Source organism: Mastigoproctus giganteus, chromosome 10 (genome assembly GCF_048544385.1).
Source record: "Mastigoproctus giganteus isolate SK-2022 chromosome 10, ASM4854438v1, whole genome shotgun sequence".
Taxonomy (NCBI): Eukaryota; Metazoa; Arthropoda; class Arachnida; order Uropygi; family Thelyphonidae; genus Mastigoproctus; species Mastigoproctus giganteus.
This window is the reverse complement of record NC_143584.1, coordinates 228706900-228725222: the sequence shown is the minus strand read 5'-3', so window position 1 is coordinate 228725222 and position 18323 is coordinate 228706900. Positions and strand designations below refer to the sequence as shown.

Sequence of the window (18323 nt, the reverse complement as noted above, 5' to 3'; positions counted from 1 at the left end):
GCAGTATCATCAACAGTCAATCCATCAATATCAAATGGACTAATATGATTCATCTGCTTCCTTCCAGAGTTTACACTCATGTATACTCTAGAAGTCTGCTGTTTTTCTTAGCATGCTTTGCCAAAGATTTCTTAGCATCTGCCTTCACTTGTCTAACTTCCTTTGCAACTTGATTAAAGGCTATTTTATAGCTACCAGAGGCTTCTGTGTCACGTGATAATTTATATGCACCCCATGCATTTTTCTTCTCTCCCACGAGTTCTATCATTTCATTTGACGTCCATTTAGGCTTATACCTTGAAAAGTATTTCTTAGTTGATATGAAAAGACTAGTACTTTTATGATTAATTCCTTGAATGCTTCCCATTTAGAATTTGCTGAGGGTAACATCATCAGTTAGTCCCACTGTATAGAATTTAAAAACTGTCTGAAACTACTATAGTTACCTTTACAAAAGCAAAAACCCTTCCCTTTTGATGGTAGTTACATCTTTAAGTAAGTCCCAAATCAATACACTGTGACTTTTCTTTTCAACTGATCAGACTAGCAGCAAACATTTCACGAAACTAACTTATTTCTGTACTTAGATCTTTAGAAGCAGCAACTTAGATTTAAAATTAGATTTAGTGGTACCATTTGTTGGTACCGCTCAAAACGATTTGTGTCTAGTTCCTTATGTTCTGCACCATAACTTCCTTTCCTGTTTTTAATCACTGTTCTAGCATCAAGTTTTTTTTTCAGTTTTTCAATATCACAGCCAAAGTAAGTAAATGAAAGTCATATTCTTTTGCAATGGCTGTTTTAATTCATTGCATCCTATCAACCTCTTGTACAATTTTCTGTTTAATTTCCAAGCTAAATTCTCTCTGTTTATGATTTAGAACCATAACTGTTGGATAAGGTTTAATATAACTAGACTTTATATTAATTTAAAAACACAAGCTCCAAAAAGATATCAGCTCAAATCCTTTTGAAAATGGCACAAAAAAAAGATTATAACAAAAGACTCTTCGAACAAACACAACAATTAACTGTATGTATTTCCTTTATTAAACTTATCATAACTTGTCCTGTCTCTGTTTCGCTCTGTGCCACAGTAATTCAATATTAATCATGAATCCAGAGCACACAGGCCTCTTTAATCATAATCAACTGACCTACAACCAGTGGTGGATTTAGCACTTGAGAGGCCCCAGGCGCAATTCAATTTGGAGGTTCCCCTCTAAATATTTTCGGTACCACTACAATGTGCATTCTATGCGCACATTTTTACTATAGCACACGCTCTAGATTTGGTGTTGCGGTTTTAATCATTTTGGTTGCGCAATTCTTTCATACACATTTTAACTAATGTTTAAATGAAAAAATGGCACAACTAAGCATTAATGATAATACGTATTTTACTTGAGATTCACTTAGTTCGCATAGATATTTCATATAATATGTAGGGATATTTGTATAAGAGCTTACTAACTTCTCATATTAAATTATAGTTTTATTCAGTAATGGTAATAATGATGAGTGTAAAAATTAAACAATTTTATTTTTTTTTTTTTGTGACCTGAGATTTGAGGTCCCCTCTATTTAAGAGGCCCCAGGCGCGTGCCTTGTGCGCCTGTGTGAAAATCCGCCACTGCCTACAACATGTTTTTCAGAGTGTAATATTGTAGTTACCATAAACTGGCTTTGTTGATGCAAAAGTAAATTTAATAAGTCTGTGCCATCTTTCAGGAAATGCAAAACCAGGTAGGTGGTCACACATGCATGTTAGTAGTAGGGCAATAATAGACAACTGTACTGAGCTATGTATTGAACATACAAAACAAACATTATTTCTTGTTGGGTAAAAACAGACTTTGTAATAAATGAATATGTTTACATAGAAAAGCCTATACTTTTGCAGGGAACGATATGTTCCCCTGCAAAAGGTTAGGCTTATACAAAGTTTAAACAAAAATTTTGTATAAAATGAATTTACATTAATGAGATTCTGTACTTCTTGTGTTTAAACCATCCTATCTTGGTTAGTTTCTCTTATTCCATTAATAGACTCGTAGACTATTCCCCCACTAGTCTAATGCCGTATCATTTATTGCTCCTTTATTAGGTATATTCTATCGTTAACCTTCAATTTCCTTAGTTTCTGAAAAAACTCCATAAATTTTGTATAAAATGAATTTACATTAATGAGATTCTGTACTTCTTGTGTTTAAACCATCCTATCTTGGTTAGTTTCTCTTATTCCATTAATAGACTAGTAGACTATTCCCCCACTAGTCTAATGCCGTATCATTTATTGCTCCTTTATTAGGTATATTCTATCGTTAACCTTCAATTTCCTTAGTTTCTGAAAAAACTCCATAGTTTCTTTCCCACATGATCAAATTCTACTTCTTGGTTTTATGATTTCCTGGAATTTCTATAGTAACTACAGTATATCTAATCCTTTTCCCTAGGACCATACCCTGCAAACAACGTACTCTGGAGACTCCAGAGCTTTTCACTTAATACACCTAATCTTGTTCTCAAAAACAAAGATCTGACAGATTCCCACCATTATTCAGTCACTCCACACCCAGAACTGTCCCTATATAACAGGTGGCACCTTCTTAACCTGTTAGACAGTTTCAATGCAAGCAGCCATACTGAGGCAAGCATTTCATCCTCTAAAGGTTAAATTTTTCAAAGTTTATGGTGCGAGTTGTTTATATATGTTTGAGCAGAATTTCCTTCCAAATTTGACCCAGATTGGCAAACTAGTCAAGATAAAGGTGACATAAAAGAAAGTTTTTTCTTTTCCTTTATTAGTAATAATATACTGTAGCCTGCCTAAAACTTTTACTAATTTGTTATTAATTTTAATTTAATTACTTCCCTAATTTTTCAATCTTTGCTGTTATTACAATATCAGTGTAAAAACATTTGTAATACTAGATAAAATTTTATGTAATTTTCTCTTACGTCCCCCCCCCCAGGTGTGAAGACTGGCTTCAGTAAAACCTTGAAACACATTGCCAATACTTAAGTGTAGACTGATATGGTAACACTTTAATCAATGAATTTTAAAATTCATTCAATACATAAAATAACACTTTAATCAATACATTTTAAAATACATTCACATGATATAACAGTGTACCCAGTTGTCATTTAATCTATAACACCTCATATATACTAACCATATTGCCATTCAATTGCAGATGGTCTACAGCTGTATTAAAGATGAATAACATGGCTATTACTTCACATGGCTATTACTTCTTATTGCACATCAAACTTTTACTGACCAGAGATCTCCAGAAATTTTTGGATCTAACAATTCAAATCACAAGCCAGCCAACAGAATGATGAATTCAGATACAATGCATTAGTCTAAAGCGGCTATCATAAAAAGTGATAATACCTCTAACAATCATTTGAAAAATAAAGATGAAACTTACGGGGTTCACTTGTTTTTAGAATCTCTAGTGATGTGTGAGTGGAATCGTACTTTTTCATACTCTTCCTAAAAATAATTTGTTTTCCTTCCAGTGTAGGATCAATTACTAACATTCCTTTACATCCTGCATATCTTATCTGCAGGGCAGATGGTTTCTCATCATTTATATCTAACACATCATATACCTTCACAAATAAAAAAAAAAAAAAAAAGTTAACTGAACTATACAGAAATATTCAAAAGCTGTAATTCAGTTGTAATTAACTTCAGATTTGCTATAACTAAATATTAACAGATATGGAAAAATACACAATTTGAAAACTACTGAACTCTTATTGTAACCATTAACTCTGCAGCAGGCATGGAATGTTATTAGCGCTACCAAACACATCATCCCTTAAGTGCTATGTTTTTAAAAACTTTTATCGACAAGGAATAATTCAAATATATTCACATTTTGAAGTATACCCTATATTTTCAAGTTATTATGAATACAACTGTGAACAATATATTTTTTTTATATTGAACACATATATTCAATATATTTTTTTTAAATAATACCAGAAATGCATGTTTGTTCGTGATCAAACTTTTACTCCCTTCTTTGGGTACGGCATAATTTTTTTACCATTGGAAGAAGTCATGCATTAAGATTAGCAGAGGGCAGCAATTATGAAAACAAAGGTAATGGTTTCTTTATAACTGCCAATGGATTCATTTACAATGGTGCTTTTCACCATTTGCTTTCACTTGTGAAAATTAAACCTCTGCATTCTTTGGCATTGGCAACCAACTAGTTTATGAAAGCAAGTGTGCATCAACAGTTTGAGCTGACCAAATTAATGCTCAGCATATGACAACGGTGCACTGCCAGAATTTGACAGAAACACCCTCATCCCCACCAAAATTTTAAATTCATATTTTTAATGAGAACACACATTAGGTTTAATGAAAATGTATTCCTTTATTTGCTTATGACAAAACTCCTCATTAACAAAACAGTTATTATTATAATTATTAGCCATAAGGTGCAAGGAAGCCTGGGGCTTATGTTGCACCAGATAAAAAAAAAAAAAAAAAAAAGGTAAAGATCGAAATAAAACACAATATTTGAAAAGAATACTAAAATTTATTATTCTAGGATATTAAAATACTGTAGATTTACTTAAAAGGTATAGGCCAATGTTCAAAAAAAAGTTGCGAGTTTGGGTTAAATTTGAAAGTGTCTGCAATTCTGCCCAGACACAATAAGAGGGAGTACATGATGAGAGCCTTGTCAATCAGTTCGGCCCAAGAGAGATATTGCACAGCTCATGAGGTAGAATTTTTCTCAGTATGGTCTGTGCTTGTTAACAGGAAAGATTCTTTCTACAGGGATGGAATACACTTGAACATAAAGGGTACAAGAATATTTTCTGATGCTATCGAGGCAGTGTTAGATGGGTCGGAAAACTGCTAGCCTGGGGGGGGGGAGCTTCACAGATGTTGATGAACAGATATCATCTTTTAAGGGCATAAAAGGTGATATTGTTGTACATGTTGGCACGAATGACCTTAAGAGTAAGAGATCTGGAGATTTACTTAACAAGTTAATGCTAAAAAAAAAGTCACGAATTAGAGTTAAATTTGAAACTGTCTGCAAAATTCTGCACAGACACAATAAGAGAGAGAATATGATGAGAGCCTTGTCAATCAATTCGGCCCTTGAGAGATTGTGCAAGGCTCATGGGGTAGAATTTTTTTCAGCATGGTCTGTGCTTGCTAACAGGAGAGACTGCTTCTACAGGAATGGGATACACTTAAATAGAAATGGTGCAAGAATATAACTGCTAGCCTTGGGGGGGGGGGGGATTCACTGACTAAAAGATTAACAGTGGCTGCAGGCAGAGCACAAATTTCTAGAGAGCAAGTTTCTGCGGATTTTATGAGCTGCTGGGAGTCATCATGGAACAAGTAAATACATGGACTATGTTAGGGTACACCATGTACACCATGCTAGAAGTATAAAAATAAATTTGATGAATTTGAACTGCTGATCAAGACATGAAAGGCAGATATTGTAGGAATATCAGAGACATGCTGTCAGACAGGTATAAGCAGTGCAGAATTGGAATTTGGGAGTACAATGTGTACAGAAAGGATAGACACAGTAGGAAGGGAGGAGTGGTTATGATATTATTTAAGAAACACAAAATCTAAGGAAGTGCATCCAGTTGATGGACAGTGCAATGTTGAGTCAGTTTGGTGTGACATAACCACTGGGAAAGGGAAAATTAGAGTAGCAGTGTGTTATAGGCTTAATGACGCTGATGAATACAACAAATAATTGTGCAGAGAAATAGAGTGGGCCAGTAAATCAGAATGTCTTGTAATGGGGAATGTTAAGTTTCCAGATGACTGGAAATTATGGGTTGGTCACCAGCACACTAGCAAGATGTCTGCTGACGAGGCTAGTAGGGGCCAGACGTGTTCAAAGCCGCTAAGTGGATTTTTCTTATTTATTGATTTGAAATTATTGTTTTTCTAAATCTTTTGATTTAAATTTAGTAGTATAGCATTATTTTGGGATTTTCTGATTAATTTGGTGTATTTATTCTTTATTTGACCTTGCAATTGCATAAAAGTATCGGTAAGGGTATCCACGTGTTACAAGTTGCAACTCCGCTGAACGAGAAGTTTTTTAGCCATATTTAGCCGCTTATTGAATATTTTTTACATCAAATTATTTTCTGTAAGTAGCTTAGAGACCTAGTAAGGATCGTTAGTTTATTCTGAATTGAGACAGCGAGATTTGAAAGTTAATTAATACTTAAGTGTCCATAGATTTACCGTTCGTAACTTCCCGCCTTTGTCTTACGATAGTTATATATCGAACCTAGATAGCGTTAGTATAGTATAGGTTTTAATATTGTCAGTGATCGGTAAAATCTATTAAACTTGTTGAACTTCGTTGGCATTTAAATTTTACTTTTAACTAAATACATATAACGACTTAGATTACAAACGTAACATAATTAATTAATACATAACTACGGAAGTTATATAAGGGGAACTTGTAGATAATTAATACTTGACACTGAAAAATATATATCCCGTTATAACTGTGTTGGGAGATAAGTTTAGGGTTATAAACTGAAATTGAAATTTTATTTAAATTAATAGAAATCATGACTCAGACCAGAGCAACAAAACAAAAGGCTCAAGCTAATGGAAGTGCTGTGGCTCAGAGGAGAACTAAGGGGGGCAGTTGCCTTCTGAATCACAGCCTTTTAAAATGCACAGCTTGCATGATGTTTGTGGAGCATTCAGGTACGGAACATGATATTGCCATGGGGGATGTCTTTGTGTGTGCGCGATGCAAGGAGTGTAGAGAAATCAGGCAACAACTCAGCGGTTCTTATGGGCCTATATGAGAGCTTAAAGGACAGGGTGGATGCCCTCGAAGGAACTAAATTGAGGGGCCCATCAAGCTCTCAGCTGCCCACATCAATGCGAGAGCTTGCACTTAGCATTAGTAGAGGCATATGATGCAAGAAAGCAAGCTTATTCAGCTTCAGCCAAAAAAAAAAAAAAAAAAAAAAAACACCACTCCCATTTCACCCCTCCGTTCGTTCGAAATACCTGTCCAGTTAAGCCTTAAATTTGTTTAGGCTATGAACTTCAACAAGTGATGGAAGTCGGTTCCACCAACCAACCACCCGCTGGCCAAAGGCAAATTTCCGCACATCTATCCGACATCCGTCCTTCCTCAATTTGAATTTATGCCCTCTGAGGTGATTATTCTGAGCAAGATGAAGAATCCCATTGGCATTGAGCATGCTCAAACCATTCAAAGCCTTATACACCTCTATCAGATCACCTCGCCGGTGCCTAGTCTCCAGACTCTGTAATTTGCAAAACTTAAGCCTTTCTTCGTAAGAGCAACCCTTTGTTCCATTCACTAATCTTCCAGCAGCTCTACATCCCGTTCCAGCAGCTCTACATCCTTCTTGAAATGAGGCCTCCAGACCTGTATACAGTACTCAGGATGTGGCCTAACCATTGCCTTATACAAGGGAATAATCACCTCCTTATCCCTGCTAGAAAAATTCCTGTATATCATTGACAAGACACCATGAGCTACTCTTGCAGCTCGTCTGCACTGCTCAGAGAACTGCATATCTGCCTGCACAATTACCCCCAGGTCCTTTTCATTCTCCACCACTTTTAGTGTAGTACCGCAGAGTTGATACGTTGCTCTGGAGTTACTGTTTCCCATATGTAGTACTTTACATTTGTCAATGTTAAACTTCATTTGCCACCTCTCAGCCCATCTGTTCAACCTTTCCAGATCCTGTTGCAGCATCATAGCGTCAGTAGTGTCCTTAACAACCCTGCCAACCTTTGTATCATCTGCAAACTTGGACATTAAACTTGATATCCCATCATCAATATCATTCATAAACACCGAAAACAACAACGGACAACACTGAACCCTGAGGAACTCCACTAATAACATTAGTCCACGTTGAGCAGTGTCCATTGATTACCACTCTCTGTCTTCTGCCACTCAACCATCCCCTTATCCATAGCAGCAATTTGCCTCCAATGCCACACTTCTCCAATTTGTGCAGCAGCCTTCCATGTGCAACAGTATCAAAAGCCTTTCTAAGATCCAAATATATAATATCAAAGTTATTCCCTGCATCCAGTTCTTTTGTGACTATATCATAGTATCCAATCAAATTGGTCAGGCAAGACCTGCCCTTAACAAAACCATGCTGCGTCTGAGCTATAACTGAATTCTTGTCTAGATGATCCTGCAGTGCTTCTTTAACCAGTGTCTCCATTAATTTACCTGGAACAGAAGTTAAACTGACAGGTCTATAATTACTTGTGTCAGCCTTTGATCCTCCTTTGTGAATTGGGGTTACATTTGCATATCTCCAGTCTATAGGTACCTCCCCTGAGTCCAAAGAAGCTCTCATAAGTATGGCTAGGGGTTTGCTTACTTCCTTTGCTGCCTCCTTTAATATAACTGGATAGATCCCATCCACCCCAGGTGCCTTTATGTTTATCCTCAACAATCTCTCCTCCACTTTCCTCTCAGTTATTACAAAATCATCCAACTCACTACCAATGTTTACTTTACCTACATCATTCTCCTTCCTGAATAACTCCTCATGCGTGAATGTAGATGCAAAATACTCGTTTAGATTGTTAGCCACCTGAGCAGGATCCTCAACTGTTGAACCATCAATATCCAGTGGACCAATCTGATTCATCCCTTTCCTTCTTGAGTTTAAATAGGTAAAGAACTCTTTTCTGTTTTTCTTTGCATCCTTTGCCAAGGATTTTTCGTAGTCTGCCTTTGCCTGCCTGATCTCCTTTGTGACTAGGTTACAGACCAACTTATATCTATCATAGGCTTCCATGTCACGCATTAATTTGTATATATCCCATGCATTTTTCTTCTCTGCCACATGTCTCATTAGTTCGTCTGACAACCATTTAGGCCTAAACCTTGAACAATATTTCTTAGTTGGTATGTAAAGCCTGGTAGCCTCCAAGATTAGTTCCTTGAATGCTTCCCATTTTGAGTTTGCTGTTGGTAACATCATCAGTTGGCCCCACTGTATAGAATTTAAATACTGTCTCAGACCATCATAGTCGCCTTTACGAAAACGCGACTATGATGGTCTGAGACAGTATTAGACCATCATAGTCGCCTTTACGAAAACAAAAACCCTTCCCTTTACCTCTGATGGTAGTTACCTCCCTGAGTAAATCCCACTTCAACACACTGTGATCACAGCCACCTAGTGGTTCATTTATCTGCAGATTCTTAATGCATGAAGAATCACTACTGATAATCAGATCAAGAGTATTGCTCCCTCTTGTTGCCTCACGAACATGCTGATGTAGAAAACAATCATCCAATAAATCCACAAAAGCTTTGCTAGTGTGCGAGTGACCAAACCACAAATTCCAGTCAATATCTGGGAAATTAAAATTCCCCCATTATAAGACTCCCTGATTTACTGGCCCACTCTGTTTCCCAGTACAATATCTTATTATACTCATCAGAGTCATTAGGCCTATAGCAACTCCTACTCTCAATTTTGATTTCCCTATGCTTATGTCACACCAAACTGACTCAACACTGCCCTGTCCATCGATGTCGACAGGCTTCACTTCCTTGGACTTTATGTGTTTCTTAACTAATAGCATAACCCCTCCTCCCCTCCTGTCCTGTATATCCTTTCTATACACATTGTATTCCCCAAATTCCAGTTCCGCATTCCTTATATCTGTGTGACACCACGTCTCTGATATCCCAACAATATCGGCCTTTGATGTTTTGAGCAATACCTCAAATTCATCAAATTTATTTACCAAACTCCTAGCATTGGTGTACACGCAGGTATACATGCAACTGTTTCTATTCTTAGCTACCCTAACAGAACCCATGTGTTTACTTGTACCGCAATGACACTTGGTCATCATGCAACACAGCGGCAACCCCCAAGGCAGAATGCGCTGGTCCCAAAGGAACTAGTAGTTGTTGGTGACTCTATTGTCAGGGAAACGGGGAACCTGCTTCATAAAAAGGGATAGGTGGAACAGGACCAGGGTATGCCTGCCAGGGGCAAAGGTTGATGATGTTGTAGAGCGGATATCATCTTTTAAGGGCACAAAAGGTGATATAGTTGTACACGTTGGCACTAATGATATCAAGAGTAGGAGACCGGCAGAATTACTTAACAAGTACAGGTCACTGTTGAAAAAAAGCCGTGAAATAGGGTTGAATTTGAAAGTGTCTGCAATTCTGCCCAGACACAATAGGAGGGAGTATATGATGAGAGCCTTGTCGATCAATTTGGCCCTGGAAAAATTGTGCAAGGCTCAAGGGGTAGAATTTTTTTCAGCCTGGACTGTACTTGTTAACAGGAGAGATTGCTTCTACAGGGATGGGATACACTTAAATAGAAAGGGTGCAAGAATATTTGCTGATGCTATCGAGGCAGTATTAGGTGGGTCGGAAAACTGCTAGCTTGGGGGGAGACAAAGACTAATAGATTAACAGTAACCACTGGCAGAGGTGAAAGAGATTCCTGCACTGCTTCTATTGGAATGAGCAGAAGCCTGAAAAACAAGATGCATGGTATTTCAGAGACTGCTGGGAGCCATTGCTGTACAAATAAACACATGGGTAGCTAAGAATAGAAATAGGTGCATGTATACTTGCGTGTACACCAATGCTAGGAGTTTAGTAAATAAATTTGATGAATTTGAGTATTGCTCAAAATATCAAAGGCAGATATTGTTGGGATATCAGAGACGTGATGTCACACAGATATAAGGAATGCAGAACTGGAATTTGGGGAGTACAACGTCTACAGAAAGGATAGACAAGGAGGAGAGGTTATGCTATTAGTTAAGAAACACATAAAATCCAAGGAAGTGAAGCCAGTCAACATCGCTGGACAGTGCAGTGTCGAGTCAGTTTGGTGTGACATAAGCATTGGGAGATCAAAATTGAGAGCAGGAGTTTGCTATAGGCCTAATGACTCTGATGAGTATAATAAGAAACTGTACAGGGAAATAGAGTGGGCCAGTAAATCAGAGTGTCTTATAATGGGAGATTTTAATTTCCCAGATATTGACTGGAATTTGGGGCCTGGTCACTCACACACTAGCAAGGCTTTTGTGGATTTATTGGATGATTGTTTTCTACATCAGCATGTTCGGGAGGCAACTAGAGGGAGGAATACTTTTGATTTGATCATCAGCAGTGATTCTTCATGCATTAACAATCTGCAGATAAATGAACCACTAGGAGGAAGTGATCACCGTGTGCTGAAGTGGGATTTACTCAAAGAGGTAACTACCATTAGGGGTAAAGGAAAGGGTTACTGCTTTCATAAAGGCGACTACGATGGACTGAGACAGTATTTAAATTCTATACAGTGGAACCAACTGATGATGTTACCAACAGCAAATGCAAAATGGGAAGCATTCAAAGAACTTATCTTGGAAGCTACTAGGCTTTACATACCAACTAAGAAATATTGTTCAAGGTTTAGGCCTAAATGGATGTCAGATGAACTAATGAGGCATATGGCAGAGAAGAAAAATGCATGGGATACATACAAATTAACACGACACAGAAGCCTATGATAGATACAAGTTGATATGCAACCAAGTTACAAAGGAGGTTAGGCAGGCGAAGGCAGATTACGAGAAATCCTTGGCAAGGGATGCAAAGAAAAACAGCAAAGAGTTCTTTACTTATGTAAACTCTAGAAGGAAAGGGATGAATCAGATTGGTCCACTTGATATCGATGGGTCAACTGTTGATGATCCTGCTCAGGTAGCTAACAAACTAAATGAATATTTTGCATCAACATTCACACATGAGGAGTTATTCAGCGAGGGGAATGCCAGAGGTGTATTCAACTCTAGCAGTAAGCTAGAGGATCTTGTAATAACTGAGAGTAAAGTGGAGGAGAAATTGTTGAAGATAAACACAAGAAAGGCACCCAGGGTGGATGGGATCTATCCAGTTATATTAAAGGAGGCAGCAGAGGAAGTAAGCAAACCCTTAGCCATAATTATGAGAGCTTCCTTGGACTTCAAAATTGAGGAGGTACCCATAGACTGGAGATGTGCAAATGTGACCCCAATTCACAAAGGAGGATCAAAGGCTGACAGAAGTAATTATAGACCTGTGAGTTTAACTTCTGTTCCAGGAAAATTAATGGAGGCACTGGTTAAAGAAGCACTGCAGGATCATTTAGACAAGACTTCAGTTATAGCTCGGACACAGCATGGTTTTGTTAAGGGGAAGTCTTGCCTGACCAATTTGATTGGATACTATGATGCAGTCACAAAAGAACTGGATGCAGGGAATAACTTTGATATTATATACTTGGATCTTAGAAAAGCTTTTGATACTGTTGCACATGGAAGACTGCTGCACAAATTGGAGCAGTGTGACATTGGAGGCAAATTGCTGCTATGGATAAAGGGGTGGTTGAAGGGGAAAAGACAGAGAGTGGTAATCAATAGACACTGCTCGTCGTGGACTAATGTTATTAGCGGAGTCCCTCGGGGCTCATTGTTGGGTCCATTATTGTTTTCTGTATTTATAAATGATATTGATGATGGTATATCAAGCTTAATGTCCAAGTTTGCAGAAGATACAAAGGTTGGCAGGGTTGTCAAGGACACTACTGACACTATGCTGCTGCAACAGGATCTGGAAAGGTTGAGTAGATGGGCTGAGAGGTGGCAAATGAAATTTAACATTGACAAATGTAAAGTACTACACATGGGAAACAGCAACCCCAGAGCAACGTATCAACTCTGTGGTACTACACTGACAGTGGTAGAGAATGAAAGGGACCTCGGGGTGGTTGTGCAGGCAGATATGAAGTTCTCTGAGCAGTGCAGATGGACTGCAAGAGTAGCTCATGGTGTATTGTCAATGATATATAGGAATTTTTCTAGCAGGGATAAGGAGGTGATTATTCCCTTGTATAAGGCAATGGTCAGGCCACACCTAGAGTACTGTATACAGGTCTGGGGGCCTCATTTCAAGAAGGATGTGGAGCTGCTGGAACGAGTACAGAGAAGGGCAACAAGATTAGTGAATGGAACAAACGGGTGATCTTCCGAAGAAAGGCTTAAGTTTTGCAAATTACAGTCTGGAGACTAGGCACCAGCGAGGTGATCTGATAGAGGTGTATAAGTCTTTGAATGGTCTGAGCATGCTCAATGCCGATGGGATTCTTCCTCTTGCTCAGAATAATCACCTGAGAGGGCATAAATTCAAATTGAGGAAAGACAGATGTAGGATAGACGTGCGGAAATTTGCCTTTAGCCAGCGGGTGGTTGGTTGGTGGAACAGACTTCCATCCCTTGTCGTGGAAGTTGATAGCCTAAATAAGTTTAAGGCTCAGCTGGACAGGTATTTCAAATGAACAGAGGGGTGAAGTGGAAGTGGTTTTTTTTTTTTTTTTATTGCCTCTACTAATGCTAATGCTAAGATTTAGCAACATGTTCTACAGCAACATGTTCGAGGGGCAACTAGAGGGAGTAATACTCTTGATCTGATTATCACCAGTGATTATTCAGGCATTAAGAATTTGCAGATAAAGGAGGCAGTGATCACAATGTACTGATGTTGGATTTACTTAAAGATGTAACTACCATCAAGGGTAAAGGAGGGATGGATTTTTGTTTTCGTAAAGGTGAATACAGTGGTCGCAGACAGTTTTTAAATTCTATACAGTAGGATCAGCTGATGTTAAAAACAGGAAAATGCAAAATGGGAAGTGTTCAAGGAATTAATCTTGGAAGCTACTATGCTTTTCATACCAACTAAGAAATACTGTTCAAGATGTAGACAGAAATGGATGTCAGATGAACTAATGAGGGTCGTGGTAGAGAAGGAAAATGTGTCAAAGAAGCCAATGGCAAATACAGTGGAACCTCTATATTCATCAAATCCAATATTCATCATATTTTTTTGGCAAAAAATGCTCCGATATTCGTCCAGAAATGCAATATTCGTCACAAAAAGTCACCCACCACATGGTCAACCTAGCCTCGTGCAATCTTCCACGAAGTCAGCCAGCCCTGTGCGATAGCCCAGCAGTCTGCCTCATGCAATCGTCCAGTGCGCATCACCTGTTATTTTCTCTTTGAATTTTTTTTTAATTTTGTAATTTTTTGCAGTTATCTTTGTAAAAAGAAGTGACCATGGCGCCAAAAAAGTGTAGTGAAGAAAAACAACCAAAAAGGAAAGCTGTGAGAACCACAATTGAGTTGAAAAAAGAAATCATTGCTAAGTTTGAAAGTGGAACACGTGTTTCCAACTTAGCGTTAGAATTTAACATGCTGAGAACTACGGTAAGCAGCATAATAAAAAATATAGAAGCAATTAAAGTAGCTGATGTGGCAAAAGGTGTAAAAATTCTTGCTGCTAAAAGATCACAAATGTATGAAGACATGGAAAATCTTTTATTAGTAAGGATTAATGAAAAGCAAATGGCTGATGATAGTATTTCAGAATCTATCATCAGTAAAAAAGAAATTTGTTGTTATTTGGTTTTTAGGATTTTTTTTTTTTTTTTTTGATTTGGTAGTTGTTGGCGCATCGGCTTCTGTGACCATATTGCACCTCCCAAAGTTTTTGCAGTACTTTGATCCAAGCCCGAGGCGGGAATCGAACCCGTGACCTTTGGGTTGCCGGGCAGGTACTTTACCCACTCGGCTAGCCCGGTCGGCTGGTTTTTAGGAGCATTAGCAACTAAGGGCATATTTCTCCGGGGATATGCGATGGTCATTCCCTGACCTTTCCGCACCCTCCGCATTTGGTGGTGATGGACTCAAACCCTGGTCTAATCAAGAAGTGTGTGCTACGCACTGCCGCTTCTGCCCACCTGGCTATGGAGGCGCCAGCAAAAAAGCAAGGCAGTTATATGATGACCTGCAGCAAAAGGACCCAGGAATCAGTGGCAATTTCATGGCAAGTAGGGGCTGGTTCAAAAAATTTAAAAGGCTAACAGACATTCATAGTGTAGTCTGATGAGAACATGCTGAGAACTACGGTAAGCAGCATAATAAAAAATATAGAAGCAATTAAAGTAGCTGATGTGGCAAAAGGTGTAAAAATTCTTGCTGCTAAAAGATCACAAATGTATGAAGACATGGAAAATCTTTTATTAGTAAGGATTAATGAAAAGCAAATGGCTGATGATAGTATTTCAGAATCTATCATCAGTGAAAAAGAAATTTGTTGTTATTTGGTTTTTAGGATTTTTTTTTCAAAGATGTTTTGAAGTGACACCGGAGACAGAACTTACATTGAGAGAATTTTGGAAAAATCACTTCAATATCCTCCATTGTTTGAGGATAATTGATAAGACATGGGGGGGGGAAGTATCTTCCAGGACAATGAACTCTGCCTGGAGGAAATTGTGTCCAGAGTGTGTGTCAGAAAGAGACTACGAATGAATGTCTGCATGGAGAGGCTTCAAGCTCGAATGCAGAAGATGCTAAAAAGTTTGTTGAAGATTTCAAAAACTATGTAGCACTGAGGAATTTATCCCTCAAATTTTTAATTGTGATGAGATAGGCCTATTCTGGAAAAAATGACTAGAATAAACTACATCACAAAACAGGAGAAAGCATTGCCTGGAAAAAATACCACTGAAAGACAGATTAACGCTCTTGCTGTGTGGTAATGCTAGTGATGACTGCAAAATTAAACCATTGCTCGTTCATCATTCAGAAAATCCGAGAGTTTTTAAGAAGAACAATATCATAAAAAGTAAACTCTATGTGATGTGGAAGGCTAACAGTAAGGCTTGGGTAACGACAGTTTTTCCTGGAGTGGATTCACAAAGTGTTTGCCCCAAGTTTGAAAGCTTATCTAGAAAGTTATAATTTACCTGTAAAGGTCCTCTTTGTTTTGGACAATGCTACTGCTCATCCCCGTGGCTTGGAAGACAATTTGGCAGGGAAATACAGCTTTATTCGCATTAAATATCAACCACCAAAGACAACTCCTCTAATCCAACCCATGGATCAGCAGGTCATTGCCTGTTTTAAAAAACTTTATACAAAAGCCCTGTTTCAAAGATGTTTTGAAGTGACACCGGAGACAGAACTTACATTGAGAGAATTTTGGAAAAATCACTTCAATATCCTCCATTGTTTGAGGATAATTGATAAGACATGGGGGGGGGAAGTATCTTCCAGGACAATGAACTCTGCCTGGAGGAAATTGTGTCCAGAGTGTGTGTCAGAAAGAGACTTTGAAGGTTTTGGGTTAGAGCCTGTTGTTGATGAAACTGTGTCTCTGGGCAGGTCCATGGGATTGGAGGTTGATAGTGAGGATGTAGAGGAATTGGTGGAGAACCATAGAAGGGAGCTCACCAAAGAACTGTTGGACCTTCATAAAGAACAGGAAGCTGAAGAAGTGGAGGAAATTTCATCAGAGGAGGAAGGGTCAATAAAGGCAGCATCCCAACTATTGACATTACGGAAATGCTGTCCAATTGGGCCAAAATGCAGAGTATGGTCGAGAAGTGGCACCCGAACATTGCCGTAGTTAATCAAAATATAAATTCATTCAATGATAATGTGATTGGCTACTTTTGGAAAATTTTTAAAAAACAGACAGAAACAGACAACATTGGACAAGTTCTTTGCTAAATTGAGTGCTAGTGAATCGCCAGGAAAGGGACAAAAAAGACAACGATCAACAGAATTGGAGTTACAGTACCTGATGTTTTAATGGAAGGCAACTCCCCTTCTAAACAATATATAATTCCTTTCTTCCTCTTCAGCTTCTGCCATCATCGCTCCTCAGTAAAGGTATCCCCAGGGGCTCACAACTGGTGAGTATGGGCTTGGCACACCCAGGCTCCTGAGCTGGATAACATCATTCTTCTCTTTCTTGGTGATTTCTTTCTACTTTTGTCTCTCTCTCTCTCTCTCTCTCTCTCTCTCTCTCTCTCTCTCAAGGGTAACTCGAGTATTTTTTTTGTAGGGAGGATGTAGAGGAATTGGTGGAGAACCATAGAAGGGAGCTCACCAAAGAACTGTTGGACCTTCATAAAGAACGGGAAGCTCAAGCAGTCGAGGAAATTTCATCAGAGGAGGAAGGGTCAAGTAAAGGTAGCATCCCAACTACTGACATTAAGGAAATGCTGTCCAATTGGGCCAAAATGCAGAGTATGGTCGAGAAGTATGGTCGGAAGTATGATCGAAATAATAATGTTCTGGTTAAATATTTATTTATTTATGTATAAGAGTCAGGGCGGGGAACGGTTTATTCCAATTTTAGATAATTCCTATGGAAAAAGTTGATTCTATATTCATCTGTCCCTCAGGAACGGAGGGACAGAGGGACCTCAGGAAAGCTAGTCTGTAATCAAGTCACAAAAGAGGTTAGGCAAGCAAAGGCTGATTACAAAAAATCCTTGCAAAAATATGCAAAGAAAAACAACAGACTTCTTTAGTTATGTAAACTCTAGAAGGCAAGGGATGAATCAGATTGGTCCACTTGATGTTAGTGGTTCGACTGTTGATGATCCTGCTCAGGTACTGAAAAACAATGAATATTTCGATCTACACTCACACATGAGGAATTCTGTAAGGAAGGGGAAGACAGAAGTTTCCTAAACTCTAATAAGTGAGATAAATGATTTTGTAATAACGGAGAGCAAAGTGGAGGAAAAATTGTTGAAATTAAACATAAAAAAGATACCCAGGGCATATGGAGTCTATCCAGTTGAAGGAGGCAGCGAGGGAAGTCAGCAAACTTTTGGCCATATTTATGAGAGCCTCCTTAGATTCAGAGGAGGTCCCCATGGACTGGAGATGTGCAAATGTATCCCTAGTACACAAAGGGGGTTTAAAGGGCGACACAAATAATTATAGACCTGTTAGTTTAACTCTGATTCTAGGGAAAATAGTAGAATCACTGGTTAAAGAAGTAATGCAGGATCACTTAGACAAGACTACAGTAACAATTCAGACACAGCAAGGGTTTGTTAAGTGGAAGTTTTGTCTGAAAAAAAAAAAAAAAAAAAAAAAAAAATGAGAACCAGAGTAGCCTTGTGCAGGCGAAGTTTTTAGTGCTCCTGGAATAGAGAAGTTTCTGTTTTATTAGCTTAAATTGGCATATTAACTTATTTTCTAGGGTAGCTTTATATTCCTAGTTATGATACTTAGTTTAAAGTTTAATTTAGATAGAGATTTTTTAGGTATTACTTAGTATTGGTAAGGGTATCAAATCCACATGTTACAAGTTGCCGCTCCGCTGAACGAGAAGTTTTTTACCCATATTTAGTCGCTTTACTGACCAATTGTTATATCAAATTATTTT

General features: G+C 38.2%; 1 protein-coding gene across 1 annotated transcript in view; it reads right to left on the bottom strand.

Moving 5' to 3' along the window:
* Positions 1 to 18323, bottom strand: part of LOC150080015 (uncharacterized) — a 244699-nt gene that overhangs the window by 176704 nt on the left and 49672 nt on the right. Inside the window, exon 3 of the mRNA XM_090383382.1 lies at positions 3441 to 3624. Coding sequence (XP_090239508.1) covers positions 3441 to 3624 — 184 coding nt within the window. The remainder of the gene's footprint in view (positions 1 to 3440; positions 3625 to 18323) is intronic.